Source organism: Mirounga angustirostris, unplaced genomic scaffold (assembly GCF_029215605.1).
Source record: "Mirounga angustirostris isolate CCGP_5_RB_7025 unplaced genomic scaffold, mMirAng1.0.hap1 SCAF_8, whole genome shotgun sequence".
Taxonomy (NCBI): Eukaryota; Metazoa; Chordata; class Mammalia; order Carnivora; family Phocidae; genus Mirounga; species Mirounga angustirostris.
The window spans coordinates 50,261,824-50,286,024 of record NW_026991716.1 but is presented as its reverse complement, the minus strand read 5'-3'; the positions used below and the strand labels follow the sequence as shown (position 1 = coordinate 50,286,024).

Sequence of the window (24,201 nt, the reverse complement as noted above, 5' to 3'; positions counted from 1 at the left end):
AAGGGTCAGAGGGAGAAGCAGACTCCCTGCCGAGCAGGGAGCCCGATGCGGGACTCGATCCAGGGACTCCAGGATCATGACCTGAGCCGAAGGCAGTCGCTTAACCAACTGAGCCACCCACGCGCCCCATGATTTTTTTTTTTTAAGATTTTGTTTATTTATTTGACAGAGAGAGAGAAAAGCGAGAGCAGGAACACAAGCAGGGGGAGTGGGAGAGGGAGAAGCAGGCTTCCCGCCTAGCAGGGAGCCCGCTGCGGGGCTCGATCCCAGGACCCTGGGATCATGACCTGAGCCGAAGGCAGACGCTTAACCACTGAGCCACCCAGGTGCCCCACTGATCATGATTTTTAACCAAAATTCAAGAGGAGCTGAGGAGGAACAAGGTAGAAGAGGCCCTTTATACTTTAGGTTTGAAATTTAATAAAGGTTAAATAACATTGATTTATCCTTGAGGCCCCAAACCCAAAGAAATAATCCAGAATTCTAAAACTACAAATTAAATAGCATAAAAGCCAAAAGTTACAGAATTTACCATGAATCTAAATTTTTACACTGGATTGTAACTAAGTCATTCTAAAGAACTGGTTTATTTATTTTTATTATTCTTTTTATTGCTAACTTGTAACACACATGCCTGTTCTCTAAAGAATTCAAAAGAGTTTGCAAGTGAAAAACAAGATCCTAAAGGAATAATCATTTATTTCTAAGAGGAAAAATATACACTTAGAAGTGAGTGTCTATGAATTTGATGGACTACAAATTCACTATGGAGTCACTTTAATCCAGCAAATACAAAATACTGGACTATTTAGAGGCCATGTTATAAATATGAATACAGAGAAAGAAATTCTGTTGAGTGTTCCTTGGAAAACCAAGAGATTTTTTAGCACCTGGACTGAATTTGAAGGAAACTGGACCTGAATTAGAGTTTTGTGTAGAAACCAAAAAAAAAGTCAGTGGTTTTGGCTAGGTGAAGTGATTTATTTAAAGCCAAAACTTAACAGAAAGCTCCTGGAATACTAATCTATGTGAATTGGCTAGAAGAGAAGATGGTGTGTGTGTGTGTGTTTGTGTGTGTGTGTGTCCATATGTGAGAGAGACAGAGTGGAAGAGGGCTGGGGATATTTTTGCAATGGAAATGTCTTCCACAATTCACTTAGCTCACTGTTTTATTTATAGTCTATATTCTTCCTTTCTCAGATAGACAGTGATTAGATGACAATAAAATTAAGAATATGTAAAAATGAGTTTGAGCCTTTATGAATCCATATTGCACACTTTGCTAAAAATAAGTGTAATTTTTTTTTTGTAATTCTATGTAATATAACTGTATTATGCACCTCTATACATATATGGGTGTGTTTAATGGAATTCCTATTAAAATGCTCACTAATGGAAGGTTAATTTTAGATAAAGACCTTCACCAGGAACAGACATGAAATACTGTAAGGCAAGAGGAAATGGGGCCAAATAATCTATACATTGAATGCAGAAAAAAATGAATAAAAGGGTCTTACTAGCAATCTTGATGTCTAAGATGAGACCTCAATAGACAGATGGGTGGAAAGAAGGGCTACAAAAAGGAAATTAAGTGGTAGAAAAAGATACTAATTAGAAGGGCTCTTAAGTGTCTCAAAAGGCTCAAAACTCATTTTTAGGAGTTTCTTTATTAATATTTCATAAAAGCCAGCTACTTTTGCAAATTGTTGGGAGATAATCTTTTTTTCATCTTTATTATTAATAGAGCTAATTATATCACAGAGTTCGTTAAGAAAATATACACATTTAAGAGCAAAACTGTGTCAGGATCAATTGTTTATTTACAGCATTGACACCGTCTCAGGGTCAACTATAAAAAATTTCCTACTACTCAGACTTTTTGAAAATAGGTCTGTAAAGAGGAAAAGTGTTGGAAAATAGAAGGGGCTTGAAATGTTTTTATTCAAGGGAGCAGTAGTAACCCGGTCTTGTTAATTCCTGATTATTTTGGTCAAATATTTGAATTGAAAATTCCAGCTTAAGTGGAAACATAAATGAGTACGGCTGTTAATAAGGAAGCTGTATTATTAGAAGAGTTCTAATCAGGGAAAGAAAAACAATAGTATTCAGTGCTGACAGTAGACATTGGTTCATTCATTCATTCATATGTTCATTCATTCATTAACTATTTATTGAGTGGCTAATGTATGCCAACTGTTTTTAGGCACTTGGGGTAAAGCAGACCACCTTGAAAGCTGCATGATATTAGTCTTGCCTTTCTGGGCACAGACATTTCTCATTCTCTGAGAGGTGTGAGCGAAAAGAGGCTTTGGGACCTATGGCCGGTGACCAGGTCTTTCCCACACGTGGATTAGAGCAGCGGTTCCCAAACTTGGTTGAAAATCACAACCACCTGGGTCATTTTTTTTTTAAGTACAGATTTTTGAGTTCCACCTCAGGCCCACTGAATTAGAATAACTGAGGTTAAGTAAAATGCATTTTAAACACATTCTCTATATATTTCTGAAAATTAACAGGTTTGAGAACTAACAATTTAATGTCCATCTTCTCAATACTTTGGGGTTGCCTTTGTGATCAACAGGCTCTTCATTAACATTGGAAAGCTTGTTCCTAACAGAATTGGGGAACCAGATGGCTTTAGTGAAACATTAATATAGAAATTCCTAACAATGTGTGTAGTCTCTGTAAAACATTAGGGAAAGACACTCAATGCTTCAGTCCTGAATCTGGGACCAAAAACAATGTTTTTTTTATGGCCTGGACAATTAAAATGTATAGAATATTTGGGGCGCCTGGGTGGCTCAGTCGTTAAGCATCTGCCTTCGGCTCAGGTCATGACCCCAGGGTCCTGGGATCGAGCCCCACATCAGGTTCCCCCTGCTTGTGTTCCCTCTCTCACTGTGTCTCTCTCTGTCAGATAAATAAATAAAATCTTTAAAAAAATGTATAAAATATTTGCGATGTAATAGGCACTTTATCCACTTAATCTCATTCACTCTCTAGATAAATACAGAATTTTTGGCAATCCCTAATAAGAGGGTTACAGCTCAGACTCCTCATGCTCTGGAGCAAAGTTATGCCACCTGCAGTGGAAGACCACTTGCTATTTGAAATATAGCTCCTAATAGGCTACTGAGTATTATAAGATCCATTAAGTCATTGGTTCCCAGAAAGGAGAGCACAGTATATCAGTTCTAACTGTAAATGGACAGCTGCCACACCAGAGATCCACTTAGAAGTGGCTTTAGAGGGTAGTGGTGAAGGGAAATCTTCCCCACCAGCCAAGTGTGAGCAGTACATCTGATTGTTCACTTTGTAGAGAAAGAGGTGATTAGAAGTTAAGACCGATGGGCAGTAATAAATTGCTTGATCAGAGAGATGAAAGGAGCAAACTTGGAAGATTGTAGACATGGTGAGGCAAATGAGGTAAAGAGGCATGTGGAAACACCCATGATAGTGGCACAAAGAAGGCAGATCTTTTTATCTTGGGTTAATGCCTCGCACAGTATCCACTACAGAGCAGGCCCTCAACAACCAGGTAAACTGATGATCTATCCAGTGGAGGCAAATTATGCCTCCTCTTCGGCCACCTTACGCCTGTGCAATGAGTGTGAAGAGAGCAGTTGTGGTGACAAAGATGGTGGTTAAGCATGGGCCCCACAGAATGGATGGTCTCTCCCTAAGGCAAATCCATCAAAGTTCAGCTAGTAATAAATACCAAACCTCCTAGCAACAGCAGAGACCTACACTGTGCCCACAGTCTGGCAGGTTGGTGGCAGATTGATGATACCATTATCCTTTCACTCTAAAGGAGGCAATGATGCATATGGATTTGCCTTCATTCCTTACCATCAAAATGCTTCCCCAAATGCCTAATCTGTCTTTGTGCAGATGCAACCTGACAGTGTTTACCTTGGCTTTTGCCCCGTCACTTCCTTCTTTCCTCCTCGGTGATTTTCTGTCACCGCAGCAGGAAATGTACATTGGATTCTACTTCACATTTACGGATACACTATCCACAATTTCCAGGGAATCAAGGCTCATGAGACCACTCCTCAGAAATGGAAGACAGGATTCAAAGAATCAAGGCTCTCTTTCCCCTTTCTTCTACCATGAAGACAGTTCTACGATGCATTTCTCCAAGCACTTTGGAAGGTCCCAAAAGGAGCAAGGCAACTTGAAAGAGTTAAAGTGATAGGGTGAATTGATGACTCTTGATTGCATTGTGCAGAGTTTTACAATAAAGATATGACCAAGTAGAAAATGGCTGATATTTTTTTTTGGTTGTTTTTTTGTTTTGCTTTTTAAAGATTTTATTTATTTGACAGAGAGAGACACAGCGAGAGAGGGAACACAAGCAGGGGCAGTGGGAGAGGGAGAAGTAGGCTTCCCGCTGAGCAGGGAGCCCAATGTGGGACTTGATCCCAGGACCCTGGGATCCTAACCTGAGCCGAAGGCAGACACTTAAAGACTGAGCTACCCAGGTGCCCCAGAAAATGGCTGGTTTTTAAGCAGAGATCAGCTAAAAATGAGGACTCCCCAACATTGAAAGCTGATTGCTTCTAGATTCCAAATAATAAGAGATAAGATTGAAAAAAAGATCTCCAGTTATAAAAGACCCAGTATTTCTGAGTTAAACAAATTGACTCAACTATGCAGAAAAATCAGATTAAAGGTATTACATTTTCACTTTAGTCTATTGTTTAGCTTAAATCATTACATGAGAGAGAAGGGCATGGGGGTGAGGAATCAATGAAATAAGTCAGACTTGAGAACCAAGTCAAGAAAACACTTTTTTTAATTGTGGATACTGGCACATATAGCTGAATAAAAGCAAAAAAAAAAAAAAAGATTAGAAATGTAACACATTTTTTAAGAGATTATATTGCCAAAGGAGCCACAGTCCATTTGCAAAAAGTCTGAGACCACTACACTTTTAATGCCTCAAACTAGGAATAGTGTCCAGTCTCTGAGAGCTCCATATTCCCCAAGGAGGGCATTTTCCCCCAAACCTCCTTCAGATATGGTTATGGAGGAAGATGAATAAGGAAGAATCTTCCAGAGGGCAAAATGGGAGCCAGAAAAGGTGCTCCTTCCCGGTTATCCAAGGAAATCCACACTGCAAGAGAGGCTTCACAATGCCTATTAAGCAGGATTTCATTACTGTGTGCTATTACTCTCCCATTTTCCCTTATTTGGAGTGGAAACTTTTATTAAGGTTATGTTATCCCTGTTATATGCTATTCCTGTTACAATATATACTATATATACATATATATGTGTATATATATACATATACACACTATACACACACACATACACACATATATAGGGTGTGTGTGGTGTTTGGTGTTTGTATTGGAGTGATGACTTGTCTTTTTAGTCATAGGTAGCCTGTCCACTACAAGAGATCACATCTGGATTGCACATCACCCAAGATCTAGAATAATCTTAAAATCCAAAAGAAAATATCCAAGTAGGTGGGCAGATAAGTGGACCTGAAGCTTAGAAAACGGGTTTGCCCTAAAGACTGTAATCAATGTACGGGGTAATGATGTGGCCATAGAAGACATCTCCTAGGAGAAAACTAGAGACTTACTCTAGTAGAGAGACTGCAGCTAATCCTTAAGCAGAACAAATATCAATTGGCCAATTGGATAAGCCTACAAGGTAAACATAGAAGAGGCATCCAGATTGATCAGAGGAATGAGAACCAAAAGAGAAAAAAAATGTGTATCAAGAAGGAATTAAACTATTCTTGGAAATGACTTAACATTCCAGTAAGACAAGGACTTCTGGAATCTTTGACATGGTACCTTGTAGGACATCTTTTGTGAAGGGATCTATATCCAGAGACCAGGCTGGACTGGGTGGATCAGTATGTAAGAGATAAAGAAATTGAAGTAATGAACACAGGCAACTCTTCTTGAGAATCTGGCTATAAAGGAGAGGAGATAGGATGTTAATTAGCGTTTTTCTTTTTTCCTTTCCTTTTCATACAAATGGAGATCCTTGCATGTATTTAGAAATGAAGAGCACTTCTATTTCTAATAGTATGAGAAAATTGGCACCATGACCAATTGCTTTTTTACAAGAATATGATTAGAAAATGCTGAACATGTTTTAAATGAAAACTGCAAATGTAGAAAAAGCATTTACTAAAATTCAGCGCTCATTTTTTAAGAGGAAGTTACAGGCAAGGAATAGAAGGGAACTTCTTTATTCTGATACAGAATATCTACAGACACAATGAAAAACATTATACTTCATGGTAAAATGGTGAAAGAATGCCCCTTAAGGTCAGGAACAGGGAAAGTGTACTCACTGTCACCATTTATATTTAACATTTTTCTGTGGGTCCTAGATGTGGAATGGGGGTAGACAAAAAAAAAAATAGTATGAGCATTAGATAGAGTAAACAAAACTATAATAATTGAGGAGCATATGATTACATGAGAAATACAAAAGAATTCCAAAAATTGTTAAATCTTGTGTTTAAAAAAGTTGCTGCATATAAATGTATGTATGAAAATCAATCAATTTCTATTATTCAGCTACAGTTTGAAAATAGAATAGATTTGATTTGGAAGATGTGATTTGCAGCAACAATTGTAATATCTAGAAATAATTATAGCCAAAGTTATGCACGAAAATTATTATTGAGAAGTTATTTTTATGGAGAAAATAATAAAAACTTACTGAAAGTCATCAAGGAAAATCTACATATATGTACTGGAAGGCTCAATATCATTAAAAATATGTAAAAACAAATGTCTGGTGGCAGGTAAAGAGTGGGGGGAGGAGAAGTGTTGAGCAGGTGGGGCAGGCAGTTGAGAACCTGTCTGTGCCTAGGAAGTGGCAGGAGGCAGGAACATATATGAGCTAAGCCTCTAAGCACCTTGCTCATGCTCCATTGGAGTCTATTTACAAAACACAAATTCAATAATGCAATTATTAAAAAATTCAAGATGATGTATGCAGAACATGAAGCACCAAGCTCAGGGCCCTTCTGAGCACAGAGCCTGTGTGACTACATTGACCACATGCCCATGAGACTAGCCCTACTGACCCATGTCCTACTTTCACATAATGGAATTTTTTGGGTTTACTAGGCCTCAGAATTTTTAATCTCTTGGTGATTCTCATCTGCAGTAAAGATTGAGAGCCATTGTCCTAGACAATATCACGCATGTGAATTTCTGTTATGTATCATGCATGTGTGTACTGATGTGCAATTGGTTACCTCTGAATTTGGGGAGAAAGGATGGGATATGAAGTAAAACTTCAAAAAACTTAAAAAATAGGGGAGCCTGAGTGACTCTGTGGATTAAGTATCCGACTCTTGATTTTGGCTCAGGTCATGATCTCAGTGTTTTGGGGATCAAACACCACGTGGGGCTCTGTGCTCAGCAGGGAGTCTGCTTGTCCCTCTCCCTCTGCTCCTCTAGGAGCTCACTCACATGCCCTCCCTCTCAAATAAATAAATAAAATCTTTTAAAAAAACCTTAAAAAATAATGGTAATGTTCTATACCTTAAACTGAATGGTGGATATATTATTTTCCATATATGTATTTTTTAAAAATCTTTCCCAAATTATTTTTTTTTCAGGTATAGTTAACATTGTGTTATGTTAGTTTCAGGTATACAACGTAAGGATTCACAATTCTCTACATTACTCAGCGCTCATCACCACAAGTGGACTCTTAATCCCCTTCACCTGTTTCACCCATTCCCCGCCCTCTCCCCCCACCTCCTCTCTGGCAACCACCAGTTTGTTATCTATATTTTAAGGGTCAGTTTTGGGTTTTGTATTCTACTTTTTCTTTGGTAACTATTAATCACTTAAAAAACATCTTTTACAATGGCAGTGGAAATTATCCAGTTGAAGAATGGTTGACTATTCAAGAACCCAGATAACACATAGCAGGATCAAGATCTGAGCCCAAGCCCACAATATAACAGATCATCACTTTGCCATAAGAGACTACGAAATCAAGGTTATTGTAAGAGGTGTACAGATTAGTGAATTCTCACATATCAATACAAATTTCTGATATAGGCAACAAAAATTCCACTTACCAATACTAAAAAAGGCAAATGTTTCAGGCAAAGAATATGAGTAGGTCAAAGAAATAGAATATTTCCAACAAACCACTGAACAATTGTTCAGAATCACGTATAATAAAAATGCAAATTAAAACATTAAGATTTTTCTAAGAATGTAATTGGAACAAACTTTTTTTTTCATTTTTACCAAATTTAAAAATATAAAAATCCTATGGTCTAGTAATCTCACAGTTTGAAATTTATTCTATTGAAATGCCCACTAAAATGTGAAGTAACATTTATTGCAGCAATGCCTATCATAATAAACAATCACATTCAACCTAAATGTCCACATTATTAGTTATAGATTAAATAAATTATGGTATACACACATGCACGCATGTGTGCATGCACATATACCGTGGGATACTATGCAGCCTTTAAAAAGAATAAAGCCATCGAATATGTACATACTTCCAAATGGCCCCCCATATATTTTTTAAGTTAAAAAGCAAGTTGTAAAGAATTATGTATAGTTTCATTCCATTAAAAAAATATGTGTGTATGTGTGTGTCAGTGTGAGGGGGGCATCTGTTTAGGCACATACAAGGTAATCAAGTTATATATGTATTACAAGGAAAAAAGTTTCAAAATAATGTGCACCAACTTTCTTAACCTTGACTCTCTAAAGAATGGGATTGGGGGAAGAATTTATTTTTATTTCTGTTTTCTTTAAATTTTGTTTAAATTTCTGTTATTTCTGTATTGTTATGCTTTCCATTCACTATAGGATTTAATGGAGAAAGGTAGTCCCTTTTTATTTTTATTTTTTAAAAATCATTCTTCAAAAAGAAAAAAAAAAAGCGAGTCTTTAGAGGCAGAATACGGATGTATCCAAATCTCTTTAAGATGACTACAGTTGACATTAAAAAAGACAACGTTGAGCAAGGCAAAAGAGAACATTCCTGTTAGTGCCAGATACACCCACACCTGCAGACTGAATCCTTCAATGTAACAAGGAAACACAGCAGTGCTCCTTTGATTCCCTCCACTTCTGGAGGCCTCTCTGTCTTAACCAGTTCCTCTCTCTTCCATTTTACCCACCTCTCTCTCAGCTCTAACTGCCACAAGTTTGCTTTGTGTTGCAAGATATCAGAGAAAAGGAAGTCTGTATGGATCTAGAAATGCGGAGTTAAAAGGAAGTTAGTGGCCAAATACACAGTTTGTTCAGGATGCTCATTTGTCTAAATCTGGTCCTGCATGCAGGCATGGAAGTGGGTTCTTCTGTGTGTTTTCAAAGCTTAGTTCTGATAGCAGAACTAAGAGGTTCCCACGGAGAGGGCTTTGGAGCATGCTCAGCAGACACAAGCTTGTCTTTACCATTTCACAGCAGGAGAACACAGTGGGCTCTGAGTCAGCCAGCCTGGGTCTGGATCCTGAGTCTGCCTTGTGCTCCTGGGTGTAGAACCCTGAGCAAGCCATTTCATCTCTTAGCTTCCTTTTCCTCATGTGTGAAACAGAGAAAATAATGTATCTAGGTCACTGAATTGTTAAGACTAGATGAGAAGATGTGACCAAAAATAAGCATTCAATAAATGCTAGCTACCCTATAATTATTTGTAATTATTATAAGACTGGCTTGGATATTCAATGCAGATTATTTCCAGATGAGTTTACACTCTAAGCAAGTGTTTTTTAAACTTCAGTAAACAACACATTAGCTAGTCATGAAGTCCCATGTTAGTGGGTAGTAGTCAGCATTGAAAACAATTAATGGAATACAATTCTCCATTATATATATATATGACATTGCACATAAAAAGCTGAAGCAACATGCATTGCCTCCTGCAGTCTGGGGTCAAATGAGTTTGAAAAATAATGCTTCTAAGCCAAACAAAATCTTTCATAACTGCTCTCAGCCCTACTCCATTCCTCTCCTTTCAAGTAGAGTGAGCAGAGAAGCTCAAGAGCTTTGGAAAGGAGCTGCACTGATGGATCATTGTGATAACGTATGAGCATGCCACGGTGATGTGAGAAGTCAGGATGCAAACATGTTAGAGAAATGGTTCATTCAAAACTGTCATTGTGCTTCTTCTCAAGTACCTGGAGCAAGGGATAAGGGTTTGTTAGAACTAGCCAGGCCAAAGGACTCAGTTCTTGTCTTGGTTTGAAACTTTTCCTGTTAATTCAAGAACTGTGATGGAAGGCCTCGAATGTTCCTTTAATTCTTCAAACCTATCACTTGAAACTCCAATATTTAGTAGGTAACCTTTGAAAAGAAAATCTCACGAAGTTTAGTCTAAGTGAGCAAAGAAAGCAGAAGAGTTTTGAGTTTTCATTTTTCCAAAACATTACATAGTACTTTGATGCTTATGGCTTTTTAAATGTCCATTTCTGCTGTTTTTCTACAAATGTTTTTTGCTGTATACAGGTTACAGTAGCTAAATACAATGCAAGTAAAGTATAACAATGATTAAAAACACATGGGGGGAGTCTGCTCCCCTGAGGGACGTGGTTCCAGTGGCTAAGCAGGGGGTGGAACACTCGCTGGGACAGTGTGGTCTCAGGACCCTCGGGGTCACAGAAAGACCGCGAGTGCCTGAGTGCGGCAGAGCTCCCAGGTATCGGAGCAGGGAAGCTGGCTGCAGAGACGGAGCAGAGACGCGGGCTCTAGGCTCGGGGTTGCCATAAACCAAGATCTGCGGCGCAGTCAGGCCACTGCTCCTCCAGCAGGGACCCAGCAAGTGGCAGATCCGGGGAGACTCCCCTTACTCCTCCGGGAGGAGCGGCGCGGGAGCACAACGCAGGGATCTGTTGGGTTTGGAGACTCCACATGGGGTCGGGTGCCAGAGAAAGAAACGCTTGGTCACAGGCCGGGTGAGCACAGAGTGCAGCTGGAGACCGGGGAGACAGAAGTAACTGACTGCTTTTCTCTGGGGGTGCACTGAGAAGCAGGGCGCCAAGTTCTCGGCTCCTCTGGGGCGGAGATTGGGAGGGCGCCATTTTCACTCTTGTCCTCCAAAGCTGTAGGGAAAGCTTGCAGGGAACAAAAGCTCCCAAGAGCAAACCCGAGGAGATTGCTTAGCCCTGACCAGCAAGGGCGGGGCAATTCCACCTCTGGCAAAGAAATTTGGGAACCACGGCAACAGGCCCCTCCCCCAGAAGATCAGCAAGAACAGCCAGCCAAGACCAAGTTTACCAATGAATGAGAATGGCAGAACTCCAGCGCTAGGGGAATACTGCACATAGAATCCATGGCTTTTTTCCCATGATTCTTTAGTCCTTCAAAGTTAATTTTTTTAATTTTCTTTTTCTTTTCTTTTTTTTTTTTTTTTGAATTTTTCTTTTTCCCTTTTTCAACCAACATCTTATCAATCCCTTTTTAAAAAACCTTTTTTATTTTTCATTTTTTAGAGACATATTCTATCCCTTCATAGTAGTTAACCTTATTTTTGGTATATAAATAAGTTGTTATCTCTTTAAAATTTTGGGATACAGTTTCTTCTAACAGACCAAAATATACCCTAAATCTGTAGTGTATGGCTTTATTCTAGTCTCCTACCTGATCACATTGTCTCCCTTTTTTTTTTCTCTTCTTTCTTCTTTTAACCAACTTATTTTATCAATTCATTTTATAAAATCTATTATAATTTTCATCTTTACAGTCATATTCCATCCCTTCATCCTATTTACCCTTATTTTTTACATATATAAGCTTTTTGTTCTTTAAAATTTTGGGAGGCACTTTCTTCTAAGAGACCAAAATACACCCAAAATCTAGTGTGTGGCACTGATCTATTTGCCAGCCTGATCATATTTGATCATATTCTTTTTTTTTTTTAATCTTTATCTTTTCATTTTTTCTCTTTTTTCTTTCTTTCCCTTTCTTTTCCCCTGGTTTCAAGTTTCTTCTGATTTGTTTAGTGTATGTTTTTCTGGGGTCATTGTTACCCTGTTAGCATTTTGTTCTCTCATTCATCTATTCTCCTCTGGACAAAATGACAAGATGCACAAAATCACCTTAACAAAAAGAACAAGAGGCAGTACCAACTGCCAGGGACCTAACCAATGTGGACATTAGTAAGATGTTGGAACTAGAGTTCAGAATGACGATTATAAAGATACTAGCTGGGCTTGAAAAAAGCATGGAAGATATTAGAGAAACCTTCTCTGGAGAAATAAAAGAACTAAAATCTAACCAATTGGATATCAAAAAGGCTATTAATGAGGTTCAATAAAAAATGGAGGCTCTAACTGCTAGGATAAATGAGGCAGAAGAGAGAATCAGTGATATAGAAAACCAAATGATGGAAAATAAAGAAGCTGAGAAAAAGAGAGATAAACAACTACTGGATCACGAGGGCAGAATTTGAGAGATAAGCGATACCATAAGATGAAACAATATTAGAATAATTGGGATCCCAGAAGAAGAAGAAAGAGAGAGGGGCAGAAGGTATATTGGAGCAAATTATAGCAGAGAACTTCCCTAATTTGGGGAAGGAAACAGCCATCAAAATCCAGGAGACACAGAGAACCCCCCTCAAAATCAATAAAAATAGGTCAACACCCCAACATCTAATAGTAAGGCTTACGAGTCTCAGAGACAAAGAGAAAGAAATCCTGAAAACAGCTCGGGACAAGAGATCTGTAACCTACAATGGTAGAAACATTAGATTGGCAACAGACCTATCCACAGAGACCTGGCAGGCCAGAAAGGACTGGCATGATATATTCAGAACACTAAATGAGAAAAATATGCAGCCAAGAATACTATATCCAGCTAGGCTGTCATTGAAAATAGAAGGAGCAATAAAAAGTTTCCAGGACAAACATAACTAAAGGAATTTGCAAACAAGAAGCCAGCCCTACAAGAAATATTGAAAGGGGTCCTCTAAGCAAAGAGAGAGCCTAAAAGTAACATGGACCAGAAAGGAACACAGACAATATACAGTAACAGTCACCTTACAGGCAATACAATGGCACTAAATTCCTATCTTTCAATAGTTACCCTGAATGTAAATAGGCTAAATGCCCCAATCAAAAGACACAGGCTATCAGACTGGATAAAAAAACAAGACCCACTGATATGCTGTCTGCAAGAGACTCATTTTAGACCCAAAAACACCTCCAGATTGAAAGTGTGGAGGGGGGAACCATTTACCATGCTAATGGACAACAAAAGAAAGCTGGGGTGGCAATCTTTATATCAGACAAATTAGATTTTAAACCAAAGACTATAATAAGAGATGAGGAAGGACACTATATCCTACTTAAAGGGTCTATCCAACAAGAAGATCTAACAATTGTAAATATCTATGCCCCTAACATGGGAGCAGCCAATTATATAAGCCAATTAATAACAAAAGCAAAGAAACACATCGACAACAATACAATAATAGTGGGGGACTTTAACACCCCCCTCACTGAAATGGACAGATCATCTAAGCAAAAGATCAACAAGGAAATAAAGACTTTAAATGACACACTGGACCAAATGGACCTCACAGATATATTCAGAACATTCTATCCCAAAGCAACAGCATACACATTCTTCTCTAGTGCCCATGGAACATTCTCCAGAATAGATCACATCCTAGGTCACAAATCAGGTCTCAACCAGTACCAAAAGATTGGGACCATTCCCTGCCTATTTTCAGACCACAATGCTTTGAAGCTAGGACTCAATCATAAGAGGAAAGTCGGAAAGAACTCAGATACACGGAGGCTAAAGAGCATCCTACTAAAGAATGAATGGGTGAACTGGAAATTAAAGAATAATTAAAAAAATTCATGGAAACAAACGAAAATGCAAATACAACTGTTCAAAATCTTTGGGATGCAGCAAAGGCAGTCCTAAGAGGAAAGTATATAGCAATACAAGCTTTTCTCAAGAAACAAGAAAGGTCTCAAATATACAACCTAACCCTACACCTAAAGGAGCTGGAGAAAGAACAGCAAATAAAGCCTAAACCCAGCAGGAGAAGAGAAATAATAAAGATCAGAGCAGAAATCAATGAAATAGAATCCAAAAGAACAGTAGAACAGATCAACAAAACTAGGAGCTGATTCTTTGAAAGAATTAACAAGATTGATAACCCCCTGGGCAGACTTATCAAAAAGAAAAGAGAAAGGACCCAAATCAACAAAATCATGAATGAAAGAGGAGAGATCACAATCAACACCAAAGAAATACAAACAATTATAAGAACATATTATGAACAACTCTATGCCAGCAAATTAGATAACCTGGAAGAAATGGATGCATTCCTAGAGATGTATAAACCACCAAAACTGAACCAGGAAGAAATAGAAAACCTGAACAGACCTATAACCACTAAGGAAACTGAAGCAGTCATCAAAAATGTCCCAACAAACAAAAGCCCAGGGCCAGATGGCTTCCCAGGGGAATTCTACCAAACATTTCAAGAAGAATTAATACCTATTCTTCTGAAACTGTTGCAAAAATTAGAAATGGAAGGAAAACTTCCAAACTCATTTTATGAGGCCACCATTACCTTGATCCCCAAACCAGAAAAAGACCCCATCAAAAAGGAGAATTACAGACCAATATCCTTGATGAACATGGATGCAAAAATTCTCACCAAAATACTAGCCAATAGGATCCAACAGTACATTAAAAGGATTATTCACAATGACCAAGCAAGATTTATCCCTGGGCTGCAGGGTTGGTTCAACATCTGCAAAGCAATCAATGTGATACAATACATTAATAAAAGAAAGATCAAGAACCATATGATCCTCTCAATAGATGCAGAAAAAGCATTTGACAAAGTACAGTATCCTTTCTTGATCAAAACTCTTCAGAGTATAGGGATAGAGGGTACATACCTCAATATCATAAAAGCCATCTATGAAAAACCTACAGCGAATATCATTCTCAATGGGGAAAAACTGAGAGCTTTCCCCCTAAGGTCAGGAACGTGGCAGGGATGTCCACTATCACCACTGCTCTTCAACATAGTATTAGAAGTCCTAGCCACAGCGATCAGACAACAAAAAGTAATAAAAGGCATCCAAATCGGCAAAGAAGAAGTCAAACTCTCACTCTTTGCAGATGATATGATACTTTATGTGGAAAACGCAAAAGACTCCACCCCAAAACTGCTAGAACTCATACAGGAATTCAGTCAAGTGGCAGGGTATAAAATCAATGCACAAAAATCAGTGGCATTCCTATACACCAACAACAAAACAGAAGAAAGAGAAATTAAGGAGTCGATCCCATTTACAATTGCACCCAAAACCATAAGATACCTAGGCATAAATCTAACCAAAGAGGCAAAGGATCTGTACTCAGAAAACTATAAAATACTCATGAAAGAAATTGAGGAAGACACAAAGAAATGGAAAAATTTTCCATGCTTATGGATTAGAAGAACAAATATTGTGAAGATGTCAATGCCAACTAGAGCAATCTATACATTCAACAGAATCCCTATCAAAATACCATCAACTTTTTTCAAAGAAATGGAACAAATAATCCTAAAATTTGTATGGAACCAGAAAAGACCCCAAATAGCCAGAGGAATGTTGAAAAAGAAAAGCAAAGCTGGTGGCATCACAATTCTGGACTTCAAGCTCTATTACAAAGCTGTCATCATCAAGACAGTATGGTACTGGCACAAAAACAGACACATGGATCAATGGAACAGAATAGAGAGCCCAAAAATGGACCCTCAACTCTTTGGTCAACTCATCCTTGACAAAGCAGGGAAGAATGTCCAGTGGAAAAAAGACAGTCTCTTCAACAAATGGTGTTGGGAAAATTGGACAGCCACATGCAGAAGAATGAAACTGGACCATTTCCTTACACCACACACAAAAACAGACTCAAAATGGTTGAAAGACCTAAATGTAAGACAGGAGTCCTTCAAAATCCTAAAGGAGAACACAGGTAGCAACCTCTTCAACCTCAGCCGCAGCAACTTCTTCCTAGAAGCATCGCCAAAGGCAAGGGAAGCAAGGACAAAAATGAACTATTGGGACTTCATCAAGATAAAACCTTTTGCACAGCAAAAGAAACAGTCAACAAAACCAAAAGACAACCAACAGAATGGGAGAAGATATTTGCAAATGACATATCAGATAAAGGGCTAGTATCCAAAATCCATAAAAAACTTCTTAAACTCAACACCCAAAGAACAAATGATCCAATCAAGAAATGGGCAGAAGACATGAAGAGACATTTTTCCAAAGAAGATATCCAAATGGCCAACAGACACATGAAAAAGTGCTCAACATCGCTTGGCATCAGGGAAATCCAAATCAAAGCCTCAATGAGATACCACCTCACACCAGTCAGAATGGCTAAAATTAACAAGTCAGGAAACGACAGATCTTGGCGGGGATGTGGAGAAAGGGGAACCCTCCTACACTGTGGGTGGGAATGCAAGCTGGTGCAGCCACTCTGGAAAACAGTATGGAGGTTCCTCAAAAAGTTGAAAATAGAGCTACCCCACGACCCAGCAATTGCACTACTGGGTATTTACCCCAAAGATACAAATGTAGGGATCCGAAGGGGTATGTGCACCCTGATGTTTATAGCAGTAATGTCCACAATAGCCAAACTGTGGAAAGAGCCAAGCTGTGCATCGACAGATGAATGGATAAAGAAGATGTGGTGTATCTATATACAATGGAATATTATGCAGCCATCAAAAGGAATGAGATCTTGCCTTTTGCAATGTTGTGGATAGAACTGGAGGGTATTATGCTGAGTGAAATAAATCAATCAGAGAAAGACATGTATCGTATGACCTCACTGGTATGAGGAATTCTTAATCTCAGGAAACAAACTGAGGATTGCTGGAGTGGTGGGGGGTGGGAGGCAAGGGGTGGCTGGGTGATAGACATTGGGGAGGGTATATTCTATGGTGAGCACCGTGAATTGTGTAAGACTGTTGAATCTCAGATCTGTACCTCTGAAACAAATAATACATGTTAAAAAAAAAAAAAAAGAAGATAGCAGGAAGGGAAAAATGAAGGGGGGGAAATCGGAGGGGGAGATGAACCATGAGAGACTATGGACTCTGAGAAACAAACTGAGGGTTCTAGAGTGGAGGGAGGTGGGGGGATGGGTTAGCCTGGTGATGGGTATTACAGAGGGCATGTACTGCATGGAGCACTGGGCGTTATACACAAACAATGAATCATGGAGCACTATCAAAAACTAATGATGTAATGTATGGTGATTAACAAAACATAAAAAAAAAAAAAAAAAAAAAAAAACCATGGGAGAAAACCAGGCTTGGAACTAGAATTAGGTTGTTGGGAATGGCATTTTTAGGAACTGAGTTATCGCTGACCTGTAGGATTTTCATATTTTTTTCCCAGATATCATTTAATATGGAGAAACCCACTTATAAATTACCATGGTAATGTAACTGTATGTATTTCTGCTGGTTTAAATTTTTTTATGTGGTATTTCCTTCTATAATGCTATGAGCCATTCATTATAAGTACCTTTAGTTCTAACAGAATTAGTCACCTAATATTAATCAGAGAAGAAGACCATTACAGAATATGACTCAACACATGTAGAGTTACAATTTTCCAGTCTGTATCATGATTTTAATTGAATATGAAATTTGATTTCAAATAGTGCTAATTATAGAAATTGCAGAAATTGCACAAGAGACCTCATTGGAATTAAAACCATACACTCTGAGTTGTGTATCTATTACCTAATACACAATAAATCACAATTTTGATCACATTAGTTAATGTGTATCTCTTTAGTATCTAAGAAAAAAGAAAACATTTAAAATCTGTGTATCTATGTATGGTTAAATTGGTATGGTATAGACATATTCATATCTGTATCTGTCAAATTTATGGGTAAATATAAATATCTGGTTTGCAGTAAAACAGTAAACATCTATTATTTTCTCCTGGGAATGGTATTTGCAGGTTCCATGGTTACAATGAGGAGCCAACAGGCCTGGGGGTATTTTAAGACATGGATAGTTATAAGGACAAACCCTTGAAGATGGATGATAGAGAAGTCTGAATTAGTGTGTAATCACATCCTTAGATTTTTTTCTCTAAAACTCATACACATATCCCTGTCAACCATTTGCTCATTCTGAGGCTCTGGATACATTAGTTAAATTCCTAAATCTCAGTTTTTTTATTCTTAAAATTGGGTAAATAATAGCTTTAAAAAATGTGTTTCCATCCTCTCATTACGGGTAGATCAGCAGACATGGTAAGACCAAGAGTGGAAAAACTAAATCCAAAAGTCAATGTTTTACAGAGGTTGGGACAGCCATATTAGATCATTAAATTAATGATCGCCCAAAGAATCCAACCTTAAAAATATACATCCTTGTATAGTTTCCTCTCACAGTGATTCTGGATTTGGCCACGGGACTTTCTCTGTCCAATGAGACATTAGCAAATGTGACAGAGGCAGACAATTGATAAGTACGTGCAGATAGGGGCTTAGCCTCTAGGAATGCTGCTGTCACCTGTGTAAGAGTCCAGGGTCAACTGCTAAAGAGGACACCTGGGGGAGAATCGTGCATCCCAACCAATAGTGCTTGCTGGACACCATCTTGGACCACCTGGCCTCAGCTGAGTAGCTGACAGAAGCTACTTTGAGTGTCCCCCAAGCAAGACCATCAGAAGAACCAACCAACTAAGCTAAGCCCATTGTGCAAAATTATAAGCCAATAAATGGTTATTTTAAGCTACTACATTTTGGTGGTGTTATTCACGATAGATAACTGACATATTCAGTAATTTTGTAGGATAAACCTTGCATGCTGTTGATATTTAAATCAGTAAATAATACCTAGGAGTGACCAATCATAGACATTAAAAAACATCTACCACTCACATATAAATGAGTAAAAGAGCAAATACACAAAACATAATCAGAAGATATATTTTAAAATGGAATAGCAGGGGCACCTGGGCAGCTCAGTCAGCTGGGCATCTGCCTTTGGCTCAGGTCATGATCCCATGGTCCTAGGATCAAGCCCCACATCAGGCTCCTTGCTCAGCAGGGAGTCTGCTTCTCCCTCTGCCTCCTTAACCTGCGCCCCTTGTGCTCTCTTTCTCACTCACTCACTCACTCTCTCTCAAATAAATAAAATCTTTCAAAAAATAAAAAACATGGAATAGCAAACATAGGTTGTCTTTGTTAAATTTTCTATGCTAGATTATCACTTTGTGCTGCATAGACAAAAAAAAAAAAAAGTGTATAATTTACTGCATATATATAACTTACCAAAACATGATCTTCTATGAAGCATATGTTGGAAAATCTTGCACAGAGACTCTTCACTTTGTGTAATGGTCCTACAGGTACACTGTACTTGAAGGACTGTCCCAAAGGTACCAATGTAAGCTGCTTTGCAGTCATCACTTCCCGAGCAAATGAGGTCCTGCTGGCTTAAGGTACTGATGCAGAGCTCATCTTCATGGCACTTTCTAGTCACATGCTGCCAGCATTTTGACTGAAATGTTCTATAGCGCCTCCTAGAAAGAATCAAGAAATGGGATTAGTCTGAATAATATTATCTTGCAATAGCATGTGGTGCTGCCTCACCTAATGAAAGACTGGCATCAAACAAAAGGCCTTCTAAATGCCAATACATAGCTGAAAACAGTTAGTACACACACGCATCCCAATAGAGACTGTCCGAGTAGAGAGACATTGTGAATTATTTTCCTTTTGCAATGAAAGACAGAGGCTAAGTTTAGGATTCCCTGGTTGAATCATCCTTCACTACTAATTTTGTTTCAATGGGTAATGATTTGCAGTATGAACTACTTGGTGGAATTAGTAGCAGTATTTCTGAGGCAGAATGTGCTTTTATGGCTAGCCTTTGGCCACTATCTCACACCAAGTGATTTCATATAAGGCTCTTGATCTTTCCAGCCAGTTCTCCCACAGGATGGAAGGTACTGTACTCTTTTTCTCAATATTTCTGAGCAGACTAATTAGAATTTATAAAATACTTTGAGCTTCTCTGGCAGTAAGAGCTAATTTAACGTAAAAATTAGGAGTTTACTTAATGACTGAGATAATCCATTAGAATGACATCAATTCATAACTTTTCTGACTATGTATTTGATTCATGCTATACTAGCTTTGAATGAAAGTCTGGATAAAGTACAATAATTTCATTTTCAAAACTTTCACAGAAAGAAGATATCCTCAGTGGAACCAAGGATATTAATCTTCCTACTTAATATTTATCACCTAAAATTACTTCTTACCCTTTCTTGGATAGATCACCATCAAACAAGCATGAAAACCCTCTGAGTAAATAGACATTTATCATGAGCTTATCTGTCCACATGGTGTTGCTTAAATCCATAAATACTATTTTTAATAATTGCATATTTTAAGTAACCTTAAAGTAATCAGCTTTTTAATATAATGGACAAAATAATTAGTATCTATTAAAATTTATATTTAAGAAAATCCTACAAAAGTTTTGAGCCAGAAGAACAAATATGTTCCATTAATACAATTAAAGGTTATATGGAAAATATCATGTAAATATAAGTATTGACAGTGTGGATTATCATTTATGAGTTGATAGAGAATAGATTTGTACCTCGGTGCCATTTATTCATTTTTAAATATGCATTTTGCTACAGTTAAGTTGTGTGAGTTATCTACTCATGGAAGTTATTTCATTCAGAAAATTAGTTGTGAAATTCTGCAAAATATGCTGAATTAAAGGATATTTTAAAATTAAAAAATCAGGGATGCCTGGGTGGCTCAATTAGTTAAGCATCTGCCTTCGGCTCAGGTCATGATCCCTGGGTCCTGGGATCCAGTCCTGCATTGGGATCCTTGCTCAGCGGGGAGCCTCCTTCTCCCTTTGCCTGCCAGTCCTCCTCCTTGTGCTCTCTCTCACTTTCTCTGACAAATAAATAAATAAATTTTTAAAAAATTAAATTAAATTAAAAAATCATAAAATTAGTACACATTACCTACATGATTTGAAAAGGATTTAAATATGGCAAAAATATTTTATATGATAGAAATTCTGTTTCAGGTTTAAATGTTTTGCTGTATAATGTTTCGTTATCCTTATTTTCTTGATATTCTGCTTTCTTGATATTCTATGTTGTATTTTGTTCAAACAATTATTTAAAGGTAATTTTTAAAATGGAATTATTTTGTTTTCATTTTTGCTATTGATTTCCAGTTACATTACGAAATGTAAAGAATGTGGTTGGTATAATTTCTGCACATGGATTTGTGACCTAATATGTCATCAGATTTTGTAAGTACTCCATGGCACTTAAAATAAGTGTGTACATTGCAGATTTTTATTTTTAAAAAGTAGAATTTTTTTAAGCAAATATGGTTTCACTACTTTCTTGAGTTCATGAAAATATGAAAATTTTTCATATTTGAAAATATGAAATATATATATGAAATATATGAAAATATAATGTATTATATGAAAATATAATGTATTATAATTTTCTGTAAGCGCCTAAACATCTATAATTGGCAAAACAATCTCATTTCTCAGTATACATCTTTATGAGACAAAATTGGTTGATAAAATGGTCTTTATACAGCCTTCTTTGGCCTTTTCAAATAAATAAAGGAGTTCCAAAACCTCTCCTGTTCTGGAGAATCTGGAACAGGGACAGAAGTTTTATTTTAAGACCAAATGCTCTCCTCTCTGCACATATAAGCTCTTTGGCAAAAAAGGTAGCAGATGAAGGACTTAACATCCTCACTGAAGAATTTGGATTTTTTTCCATCTGAATTACCTTAAGTTAATATAAATCCTGGAAATCTCCCTAAGGCAAAATTTGCTTGAGAAAATGACAGGATTTGTCTTTTCATCTTGACTACTAAATATTGCATAATATTTCCATTGCCTCTATATAATATTCGTTAAGGGATTATTTGCTCACAGTGAAAAGAAATCTAAGTTCTTATTTTTTTAATTAATCCATGAAAGACAGAAATTATACAAGAAGAGACATGTATATGTACATTAAAAATCATAAAAGTTAATTGCAAGCTATTCAAAGGTGGAGGGAAACAGGATGACACCTTTTAAGGGACTCTGATTTTGCAGACAATGCACCAAGCAGTTCAGAAAGGTGGTTAAACCCAGGAGTCCTGGTGGAGAAAAATTACCAGCTCTGTACCAATCAATCTGAGAAGGTGTTGACGCCAAGATGAGTTTTTTCAGGAGTGTGTGCTTCAGAATCCATCAGGGGGCTTCTCAAGGACTCTAACCCGTAGATCCCATCACTTGCCATTAAAATACTTAATTTGATAGGGAAGCTTAGATATAGGACATTCTGAAAGAATGCAAATAACTTTAGGATAATGAGGTAGGATACCTACAGTCTTGGCACTGGTATCAGGTGAAGCTGGATACCCATTCATGGAGACATCTAGTATTTTTACAGGGATTGCTTAAAAAAAATTTTCCTGGCTCGTTAAAATATTACTAGTTTTCATTGTTAGTGTAGCTAGATGATTGACAGGTATAAATATTCTACTTGTGATGATAAAAATAGTGTAATCAAACATTTTCATCCCACTTCATTGACTATAGGAAATACCATTATCTTATTATAACTCAAATAACTTGTTGGAAATTAAATTATTGTTTTAATTTCATAAATATTTTCTTGTCGTTGAGCTTAAGACTCATTCCAAAGCTGTTAGGGATATTAAAATGTGTAAGAAAAAATTGCATCTTAGAGTCAATGAAATACAATATTTCACTAAATAAGAACTTTTTCACTAAATAAGGATATCTAAATTGCATTGTAAGACATATTTTTATCATTAATTTTATTATTCACTCAAGAGATATAATTAAAAAGCCTCAGACTAACTGATAAACTTTTATAAAATAGAATCTTCAATAAGACATTCTTTTTTTTTTCTTTTTTAAAGATTTTATTTATTTATTTGAGACAGAATGAGACACAGAGAGCATGAGAGGGGGGAGGGTCAGAGGGAGAAGCAGACTCCCCGCCGAGCAGGGAGCCTGATGCGGGACTCGATCCAGGGACTCCAGGATCATGACCTGAGCTGAAGGCAGTCGCCCAACCAACTGAGCCACCCAGGCGCCCTTCAATAAGACATTCTTAAGAACTTTGATAATATGAAACAAAAAATACACCAATGTTCTAGCACCCTGCTTAGATCTCTACCCCTTATCTTACAGAATGTGTGTTGTAGGAAAGCAATTGTCTTTTTTGACGAATATTTATAAGATCTGGAGCCTACGCTGAAAGTTGGAATGGCAGAGTAAAGGAGTGGAGATAGTTAAATTCTAAAAGAAAGCGGTTTACCAAGAATCCATCCCTTCAGGCAGTTGGTATTAAATCTTTCAGCTCACTTGCCAATGGTCAAAGCAAGGTGACAAATGTGACAATCCTTACTCTGAGATATCACACACTAGACTACTCTTCCACATTAAATGTTTATTTTGATCTTTAAGTGGTTTTGCTATTTATGGAGTTTTATTTATTTAAATGAAATTAAATAAAATTCAAGACACTGGGCAAATTGATATGAAGAATTATTCCAAGAAGAAGCAAAAGATGAAACCATAAATTATATGTTTAATGTTGGTTGTTTAAATAAAACTCCTTTAACCTGGTAACATCAATGTTACAAATCATTTTGATTCATCAGATTTATTCAGTACTCTCATTCTTTTCTGTATTTTCTTACTCGTTCAAAGAGGCCCACTTAACTGTGGATTTCTTACCACACAAAAGATAAATTCATCTTGAATATACAAGGAAATGTGTTAATGAAGACTGCAGTGAGGAAAAGAAAAAAGCCAGTGTTGAATTAGATTTATGGTCCCCAAGAGTAATTACCTGCAAAAGTTCCATCTAGTCTCAGCTAGCAGCAAGAGTGGAAGTTTTAATAAGTGAGCCAGATCATTCATACCTCTGCTCAAAATCCTCCAAAACTCCTCCATTTTGCTGGGAGTAAAAACCAAGTCCTTAGTGTCCCTCTAGGTCCTATGTGATTTAGGCCTGCCTGCCCCCCCATTCCAGTTAAACGTCTAACTGCATCTCCTATTGCTCTCCGCCATGTGTGCTCGACCTTCATTGCTTTTTGGACATGCCATATTTCTTCCTCAGCACTGGCTGATCTGTTTGGTATC

General features: G+C 37.5%; 1 protein-coding gene across 1 annotated transcript in view; it reads right to left on the bottom strand.

Annotated features, from left to right (window-relative positions):
* GFRAL (GDNF family receptor alpha like) overlaps positions 1-24,201 on the bottom strand; it is a 65,671-nt gene that overhangs the window by 20,262 nt on the left and 21,208 nt on the right. The window contains exon 6 of the mRNA XM_045865406.1: positions 19,302-19,552. Within this exon, the coding sequence (XP_045721362.1) occupies positions 19,302-19,552 (251 nt within the window). The remainder of the gene's footprint in view (positions 1-19,301; positions 19,553-24,201) is intronic.